The sequence below is a fragment of the Pinus tabuliformis genome, chromosome 3_2 (genome assembly GCF_031772625.1).
Source record: "Pinus tabuliformis cultivar Carrire ecotype Pingquan chromosome 3_2, CPIR1, whole genome shotgun sequence".
Taxonomy (NCBI): domain Eukaryota; kingdom Viridiplantae; phylum Streptophyta; class Pinopsida; order Pinales; family Pinaceae; genus Pinus; species Pinus tabuliformis.
The window spans coordinates 891924106-891934137 of NC_142302.1; the positions used below are offsets into that span (position 1 = coordinate 891924106).

Sequence of the window (10032 nt, forward strand, 5' to 3'; positions counted from 1 at the left end):
TGATTTCGTAAGAACAATAGCTGTGGAGATTCTGTGGTTCGATCTCTATTACAGTCATCAAAGAAAAGAGACTTGGTGATGGAACTGTGAAGTATACCTCTGTCTCGGTGCAGTAAGGTCTCATTGATTCGTTGTAACTACAATTTGTATTATCTCTGTGGTGAAGATCTCAGTGTCAAGGCAACAATGAAGATCTCGGTATCAAGAATGAAGGATCTCAGTGTCAAGGCAGATCTCAGTATCCAGACAATGATGAAGATCTCGAAGAGGACTGTCAAGAGAACGTGTGTCTTGATCTTGGAGTGGCTACTAGGTCAAGGGTCTTGGTCTTGGTATTCATCAATTAGAATCTCTATAAGAAGAATTTGTGCGGGTTTTCCTCTCAAAGAGTGAGAGGTTTTGACCCTGGCAGAGAGCCAACATCTTGTGTTCTTGTCTCTTTTGTTTTGGTAACTATTTGATGAAGCAAGAAAACACACTCTAATAATAACAAGAGAAGATTGTGCTAATAAGAAAAAGTGAAAAAGTACCTCACAAATAGTTATCATCGTGAGAAGAATCTTATTAACCTAATTGCCCTAGATTCTTCAACAAGCTCATGGGCATAGACATGATGCACTGTGATGTCAGATGGTTGGACTAATCAAAAGGATAGAACCCTTTTTAACTTCTTGGTTAATTGTCCCAAGGGGACACTATTTATGAAATCTGTTGATGCATCTGCACATATCAAAGATGCGTGGTTATTATGTGATTTGTTGGACGTGTTCATTCAGGAGGTGGGTCCACAACATGTTGTCCAAGTCATAACGGACAATTTTGCAAGCTTGCAAATTATGTTGTTGCTGGAAGGATGCTTATGGAGAGGCTTCCTAACTTATTTTGGATACCTTGTGCTGCACACTGCATTGACTTGATGTTGGAGGACATAGGAAAAATTCCTTTTGTCAAGGATATTGTGGAATCATCAAAAAGCATTACAAAATGCATCTATGCTTCATTTGATGAGAACATTCACCAACAACAAGGAGTTGGTGCACCTTGCCATTACATGGTTTGCCACTAGTTTCATATCTCTTCAATCCATCTTGAATTCTATGTGGGTTGTGAAGAGAATGTTTCTTTCAAAGGAGTGGTGTGCTTTGTCATATAACCACGAACTAGATGGAGAGGCCATATGCAGGCTAGTTTCATACCAGGAAAGCTTCTGGGAAGGAGTGCAAGAGGTGTGTAGCATTATTGAACTTTCGGTAAAGGTTTTTTGATTAGTTGATGGAGACAAGCCCACAATGGGCTACTTGTATGAGGCCATGGATAGGGCCAAAGAATCCATTCACAACTATTATGATGATAAGGGGGATGAGGGGTTTGAGAAACAACAACTCATATGGGCAGTGATTGATGAGCAATGGAACAATACACTCCATCGTCCCATTCATGCTTCAGGGATATAACTGAACCCCACATTTTCTTACTCCCGTGGTTCCATGTTTGATGTTGAGGTCATGGATGGATTCTTCACTTGTGTTCAGAAGATGGTGTCATTTCCAACAGAATGTGCTGAAATCTCTAAAGAAATGGAGATATATAGGATGGCAAGTGGCACATTTAGCTTTGACATGGCTATTAATGATAGGAAAACCAAAATGCCAGGTAAGCTTTAGTTTGTTTCAATTTTCAAATTTCATTCTCTTCATACTTTGCTTCAACTTTCAAATTTCAATTTTTTTCTTATGTTTCTCTTATTTGTTGTAGATGCATGGTGGAGAAGCTATGGTGGTAGAGTACCCAATCTCCAAAAGCTTGCCATTTGAGTGCTCAACCAAAAATGTAGCTCCTCCAAATGCGAGCGCAACTGGAGTATATTTGAAAATATACACACCAAGAAGTGCAACAAGGTAAAAATTTTCCAATTAATTTTTTGAATTCATTAAATAATAAAAAATATAATTTATTATTTCTATAATTATTAATTATTAATTTATGATCCTTGTATAGGTTGGAGTCCCAACGGCTTAACGACATGGTCTATGTCTACTACAATTTTTGATTGTGGGTGAGACAACTTGAGAGGACACCTGACGTGGAGGCCATCTCATTGGATGGGATTGACACCACTTTTGCATGGAGGGTTGATGCCAGGAGGCCTATCATGGAAACAACCCCTGATTGGTTAGAGGAGGAGGTAGTGGAGGGGGTAGCAGCTGCAGAGGAGGAGGAGGTGACACCACCTACCATGGCCACTAGTAGAGGACGTGGTCTACCTTCTATGGCTCCTAGTTCTTCAGCTTCTAGAGGATATCAGAGTCCAATGCCAACGTCAGGGCCTTATTCATCTAGAGGGAAAGTTGTTACAATTTCTCGCAAAGGGGCAATTGAAATCATTAGTTAGTTGGTTCATTTCATTGTATATGGTAATTGACTCATGATATAAGATACATTATTATATTTTTTGCTGATATTTTGAGGCTGAGTCAGGACTCAAGATTCAAGACATGATTCATTGTTATGTGTGAGGTAGCACTAGACATATTATGATATTACACATCTTATATATATTAGTTCTCTTTTCATATTTATGTGCCGATGCATTTATTTTATATTGTGGATGCTTTAGATACTAAAAAAATTGAAAAAATGTGATTTTTTTGTATTTTTTTAATTTTGCCGATTTTTTACCGATTTTTACTGATTTTATCCCGATTTTTACTTCTTCTTTTTTTCTGATTTTGGACCCTCACCGATTTAACCTGATCGTGATTATCGCAACATTGCTTGGAGCAAGTTGCAACTATCTCTAGACTCTGATATGGATCTATTTACAACAGAGCAAATAAATTAGTGTCTCCTCTTAGTCATATGCTTCAAATTGTGCGAATCAACTTTCCACCCTTCTAAGAAGCAACAAATATAAACTCTTCTCCATGGTGCTCTATGACATTGGTATGTTTTTCACTTGGTGATTTTCCTTGTATTTTAGATGCTACAATAACTTCCTGCAAACCTCTATAAATGCCCCAGCTTTCCACCTCAACATCTCTCTTTTTGAAATCTGAGCTAACATTACCTGTGGAGCTTGTATTACCCAAGCTGCTTGTTCCTCCGTCTTATTGCAGTTGCTTGCCTCTGCCTTCAGACTCGTCTGCAAAGGCACTTTGGAAGTTTCAGCACCGCCACCAATGTGCTTTCTAGAACCCTCCTGTAACAGATAAATGCACAGTTGATCAAATGTAGTTGTTGTAGATTCAGAGCCAACGTTGCTTCTGGCAAAGTACTAAGAACTACAACAAACTACCGAGTATAGTGACTACTTTTTTCCTTCTCATCGACCTTACTATTTACAGCCAACTGATCTTTGTTACCCTCAAATTTCAAGAGATGATCAGAGATTGAGTCCACCTTTACAGAATTTATAAAGAAAAACGAGTTTTTGAGATACAAATCCATCTCGTATCTGAAGTATCCTGCAGTTTTTTCGATATTTTCCATGCATCATGCATTGGTTACATCCTTCACCTATCAAAGATCATCAGTATTCGACAATTTATTGACTTTAGGTGATTTCTATCCTTTACCTTTCCGACATAGAAATATTCAGTATGTAAAAAGTTAAAAGATTGCATTCATGCTGGTTTTTTCATTTTGTTGCTTCTAGAAGAGGAGCTTTAATATCACAAGTTTTTGCAAGTGTAAATTGAGTATTCTGTGTTTCATGGTTCCTTAAAATTTCTTGTGAAGTTCATATTTCAGAGTTCACTTCTCATTTAGGTCTTTCTTATCGAGTGACAATTTTTTTAAAGTCTGTTGTTAATGGGGTCGAGTTTTTCATCTTGTGGTAACGTAAACATTAGCAATTAAGGCTATCAAAATGAGAGGCTTGAGTAATTTAGTGATATTCGGAATTACTAATTGTACAATGACTTTCTCACATCATGTTTTGCATTTGGTCACAATGTCACATATCACATATCACATCTAACATATATGGCTATAATGGGCTATTTGAATGATTTTGATTGACATTCTTGTTTTTCGTTTCATCCTCAGGGTGCACTAGTTGCAAATTATCCTTGGGATGGCACTACCGATGGCAGGTAATATAAATAAATGCACGATCATTCTTATTTAGATCATTTATATATGATAAAAGGTAAAATTGCATTGGCATTCACAGTTTTCAGTTTATATAGCTTGTATTCACTGTCTTTTTTGTGATTACCGATGACATTTGCAGGGGGGGATATTCTCCATGTCCAGATGATGAGGCATTTCGCTACATGGCAACTATTTATAGTGACCACCATTATAATATGTCTAAAAGTAAAGAGTTCCATGGAGGGATTACAAATGGAGCACTGTGGTATTTACAACCAAACAATTGTATTAATCTCAAAAATGATGATTTTCTGTTTTTCAATAGAGATCTTCTGCAAGATCTATTTTTTATCTAGCTAAACAAAAGAGAGATAAAATGGTTATGATGTGATTTGGTTTATAGGCATCAGCTGTGGTGAAATTTGTTACATATTTTCATAGCTTTTGAACCATCAGACATGAATGCAATTTTTGCTTCGACATTCAATCTTATGCCTTGTTAGGTATCCTCTATATGGAGGGATGCAAGATTGGAACTATATACATGGAGGCTGCCTTGAACTGACACTGGAGATTAGTGATGAGAAATGGCCTGCAGCAAAAGAGGTTTCTGGCTATATTTGCATTATATAATCTCTTTCCTGGCTATACTTTCTAATTTGTTGCTAGTTTTGCACATGAAAGCAGTTTTATTATGGCATTAGTTATGAATTTTTCCTTAAATACCAGGAGATTAAAATTCAATATTCTTCACAAAATAATTTTCTTTTTTATGTTGATTATTGGCTGTCTTCCTTGTTTTGCAATCGATTCATATGTTTGTCTCAAAGAACAAGTGATAAGGGGAAAGAATAACGGAAGATAGTTGGCATTGAAATTTGAGCAATAGTGATTTCTTCGTTAAGATTTTAAGCTTTGTACACTGGGTTGTTCCTTAAGTCCAAGCATTGGAATGATCAAAGTTAGTGCTCTTAGATGTACTATTTCGTTTCAGGCCCATTTCTAATGAATGCCAAGTAGCATTGCTAATGGTTGTTTATTCATTGATTCGTTGGAATTCCTTCCATGGACTTGATGACATTTTCTCTTGGCTTGTGAATGTCCTAGGGTTTTCTGCAAAGTGACACCTTAAAATCTTGTGTGATTATTTATTGTGGTGAATTGAAAGTCATTGTATAGAGTCGTTATATATCTGATTTCACAAGGGTCCACTACGTGACGTACCTTTTAGTAAGGTTCTTTATTGTGGTGAACTAACATACCCAGTACCCTATGTACTCTGTTGAGGATATGGGTGTTGAGAAATCTAGGGCATCAAGTGTTAGGTGTTTTCTCTTCCATTAGTAATTGCTTGTGAGTGCTTTTTACAACTTTAGATTAGGATCTTCTTTTCTTAAGTTATTAGTGTTCTTCATCAAACAACTACAAGTCCGTTTGAGTTTCTAGATGATGCACACCTTTCATAAATTAATACTGATTAATTAACCTTTTTTCTTAAGTTTAGACTTAGGAAATATTTAAAAATAGGTTAATAATTTAATTGAGACACTTTTAGGTGGAATTTATAGAAACGATTTCTGGGTTATGGAGAACTCCTGTGTTTTAACCTCTCCACAAAGTTTCAAGACTAGAACACCTCCGATGCTACAAAAACTAACAATGGGGATTGCAATATGTTAAATACTCATACTTTGCAGCCTCCTATATTCTGGAATCGATGCAACCTTTTTAGAAACGGCCTGGGAATCAATCTTTACTGAAACCATAGCATGCAAGACCTAAACATAGAAACCATGTAATTCTGTTAAGTATCATTAATTCCTATGAATAATAAGACAAAATATGAATGATATGGTGAGTGTCAAACTCAGGGTACCACAAATTGAACAGTAGATTTTAGACACACTATTATATAATGGTTCTAGATGATTTTTATCAAAGTGTCAGCAAATTATACTATCCTGAAGAAAATTTGAGTTTTATTTACATTGTTCAGTACAGCAGATCAAGAATTAGATGGTTAGTTTGTCCTCAACAGGCAGAATCTCTTACAAAATAGTAGATTACCGTTGTTGATTGCAAAGGCTCATAGTAGAAATATTCTAGGCTGAGTTGCAACAAAATTTATGTGGGGAAAAGTTTGGAAATACAATAGGTGGAAATAACCCTGGTAGGTTATTTTAAAAGTACCGAGTAGCCCAAATAGGATTGAATTTGAAATGTGGAGAATACAAAGTAAGAATATCGTAATGGTGATCTAAATACTATATCTCCACTACAAACAGAAAGAATAGGAGAATAATAGGTATAAATATGTGACTGCATCGAATGATCAAACTAATGGGTTAATGCTTCTAAGAAAAATGTTTTAAGTTGTAAATTAAGTAGTCAATGTCAACATAATTTAGGGCTACAATTTTTACTTTCTTCTAATGAGATTACTTTTTGGTTGATCTTAAAACTTTTGCAGATTCCTTTACTTTGGGAACATAATCGAATGAGCATGTTGCAGCTGGTAGCAAGCCTTGTAAAGGTCTGTCTTTTCTTATCATCCTTGCTTCGGTTTAATTTCCTTCTTAATATGATATTTGCCTATGAAGGTGCATTAACCTATTTCCTTATATTTAGATATAGGTGGTTTGCTGCTGGTCTGACTTACTCATATGGTAGGAGAAAGTAAGAAAGGGAAAAAAACATCTATAATGCCCTCTGCTGGTGAATATAGAGAAACTTATGAAATTAGCAGTTACAAATCTGCTACACATAACAAATTGATTTTTTTTAACATTTTCCAAAATTGTAAGATAAAAGAAATATATAATTATTGTATCTCAAAAGGAATGCAAAAGGCATATCTACCAAAAACAGGCCAAATCCTTAACAATCTTAATCTAGTAGGTAGATAAATTACAGATGTCTAGATGTGACATGGTTATAGACTGCAACTGCATTACATGTCTGAGAAATAAGGTCAATTGGGAAGAGTCAGCCATCTTCTAGGGAGTGAAAATTTGTGATACCTATCATAGGTATTTCCTATGAATAACTTAATTGCAATCTTAGTACTGTTTTCAGTGGTTCCGTAATATAATAGCTTAACGTCTAAACATGCAATTGGTTTGGGCTTCATTCCAAAGTTGCTTTAATCTCTATAACTAAACATGCAATTGGTTTGGATTTCATTCCTAAGTTACTTAAACGACCAAGCTATTTTGATAGCCAAGGTTCAAGGGTTAATATAGGAAAAGCATCATATAATTTCCTCTAACTGAAACATTGAAATTTTCGAGAACCAAAAAATATTATTGCAATCACTTCAAAGGAAGATTCAAAAGCTGAACTTTCAGTCCTTGAAAAATTTCAAAAGTCATAAGAACAAAAGCCTTGCATGTAAGCAGTGACTAGGATGCACAATTATCATCAGGCATGGTCTGATCAGGCTATATTGCTACGAAGTTATAGTTTGGATTTAGCCATCAAAACTTGATGTGCCAGTGATACCATTTGAATCAGTATCATAGTTGTTTCTACCACTTTTAAATTGCGGCATTGATTTGTTTGTCTTTCAATTTTTCATCGGCATAATGAAATAACATATGATTATTCCACCTGCATTACTGACCAAATATGTTTTATTCAAATTCAATTCATGACTCTGTTTGTTATGCAGACAGGAGTACATGGAAGAGTCATATCATCATATTTGGGCCAGTCGTTACCTGCATCTGTTCAGATTGCTGGCATTAACCATACTGTGAGTTTCCATTTCTAATAGTTTGTAATCAAACATGACAAGGAAATTTATGATGGCTTGTTTGATGATTTGTATTTTGGTGGCTTCCAAGTTTAAGTTGGTCTGGGATATCACAATTTGGTGCTTTCTCTTCACAAGTTGCAAGTCCTAGGGTATTCTTTGAAACCAAATAATGTTCTCTCTCTCATTGTGTCCATTATTCATAGGTTATTGCAGGGGATCGCTTTGGTGATTATCACCGGCTACTTTTTCCAGGTCGTGCTTACGAAGGTGGGGCCTTTCATATTTATTTGCATGCTTTAGGATTCCAATTATCATTTACAATTTTTTTTTCTGGTTCTGGTTTCATCAGTTGACGTGACTCTTATGGTGGGTTGAACACAGTCACGGCCAGTATACCTGGGTATTCTTCAAGGACTACCCATATCATGCTAGTAGAAGAGAAAGCTACATACGCTGATTTCATCTTAGACCCATCAGGTCCAGCAATGAAATTACAAGAGAGACAATCACAAGCATTTCTTAAAGAAGGTTCTCTACATGACAATGATTGTAACTGCAGCTGCAATATGGAAAAAGAATCAAAATGGGGTGATTTCTTACAGAGGAAATATCTCAGATCCAATGGTGATGGTGCAATTGTATTTTCTCATTTGAAAGTAGCAATGTTCTTCCTCAGCATTGTAGTCATTTTAGTAATTTTCTATGTTCTCTTTAGATGGAAGGTAAGGTCCAAGACTCAGAGACTAAGGCAAAGGTACTAAGTCCTTATTCATAAATAAACTTCCATAACTGTGCATCAACTCTTTTGTACTGTTTTCATTTTTAATATTTTAATTAAATCCAGCTTGAGAAATTGCTAAAATTTCCTAAATTTTAGAGCATGGATAAAATTTTGTCCCAGTCTCAAGCCATCACTCTACAAACCTGCCATGTCTGAGGAAAACTTATCCATGAACGTGATTTTTGGTCCACTCATCTCTTCTCTCTCTACAAGTACAAGATCCTTAATTAGATCAAGTAATACATTTATATAGGTATTAGTTCTAAGTTCGAACACATTTCATGGGAATTCTCCAATTCTAGCCTCATCTTCAATAACATCTATATATTCCATACTAGTGAAGTCACCGACATTGAGGTATTTCATTTTGAATTTGAAAGTATTGTATGGGTTCTCTTGCCTATTCTATTGCTGAACTAGTAAATAAAGCAATATGCTCTGGCTTTCCTTCATCTTTGGATCGTATATCATTGGTCACGTGTATAAAGGCGTACTGCATCAATTCCGTGAGACTATATGACAACTATGACTGGTCACATTCTGGAAAATCTTTATGCTGCAGTCCTTCGAAAGTTATCTATTAGTGGTTAAATGATGTAGAGTGTGAACCTAAATGATAGGTGGGATTTCTTCTAGACGATTATATTGTGGGTTACCTCTTCACTCTGACAGGCAGTTATGAGGCTAGGTAACAATCATCAAAAGCCTATTATTTTTGTAGATGTTGAGAAACTGACTTGGTCCCAATTGTCATCTTTTGAGGCTTTGCACAGTTAAGTGTCCTGAGGATTATTCTTATAGCACTTGTCAAGCTTTGTGAGACTGACAAGTTGCATAAGTGATGTTTTTGGAGACATTTAAAGCACTGGGATTCAGTGCAAGTGCTGTTGCATTTACATGCTCTGGATTTGTATGCATATAGATCGGACAGAGCATCACCTTGTAAGAGGCCACTTATGCGGTTTAGAGTTGCCCCCTATTATAGGTCTTGATAATGTCTTCTTACCTTCCACCCGAACTAGACTACAAAGACAACTTTCTAAGTTTCTTCCCTACATCCTTTTATGAAGACAAGCTATAATCTAATGTCGTAGCTTTCCATCCAGCAAGAGATACCTTCAGTTCTTTAGGTCACCTTAATGGGGTAGCTTGTTTATTTATTGCCTTCGTGCACTATCGATGTAAACATAAAACATATGTCCCAATGTTGGGTAGAAAAATGTTTTTGTGTCCCTCGTAGAGAGAGAATTCTTTTAATTCCATTTTTATGATGTTATCGTGGAACCCGTAGTGCTATTTGGATTTGAGGATTAGGTATTGAAATCTTTGGACAAATATCAAATAGGCATAAATTCAGAAAGTGCAGGGTCTAAGCTATGAGCAGAAAAGCCCTTAATGT

The 10032-nt window shown here is 35.9% G+C and overlaps 1 protein-coding gene across 3 annotated transcripts in view; it reads left to right on the forward strand.

The window, feature by feature from the left end:
- The window catches only part of SOL1 (carboxypeptidase D), a 213934-nt gene extending 205095 nt beyond the window's left edge, over window positions 1–8839 (forward strand). The window contains exons 7-13 of one of the 3 annotated variants that reach the window (XM_089417154.1): window positions 4048–4094; window positions 4235–4360; window positions 4599–4701; window positions 6566–6628; window positions 7766–7849; window positions 8056–8119; window positions 8234–8839. In XM_089417154.1, coding sequence (XP_089273280.1) covers window positions 4048–4094; window positions 4235–4360; window positions 4599–4701; window positions 6566–6628; window positions 7766–7849; window positions 8056–8119; window positions 8234–8613 — 867 coding nt within the window. In that variant the 3' untranslated portion in view covers window positions 8614–8839. The remainder of the gene's footprint in view (window positions 1–4047; window positions 4095–4234; window positions 4361–4598; window positions 4702–6565; window positions 6629–7765; window positions 7850–8055; window positions 8120–8233) is intronic. The other 2 variants (XM_089417153.1, XM_089417152.1) reach the window with 2 other exon arrangements.
- Window positions 8840–10032: the final 1193 nt, after the last annotated feature.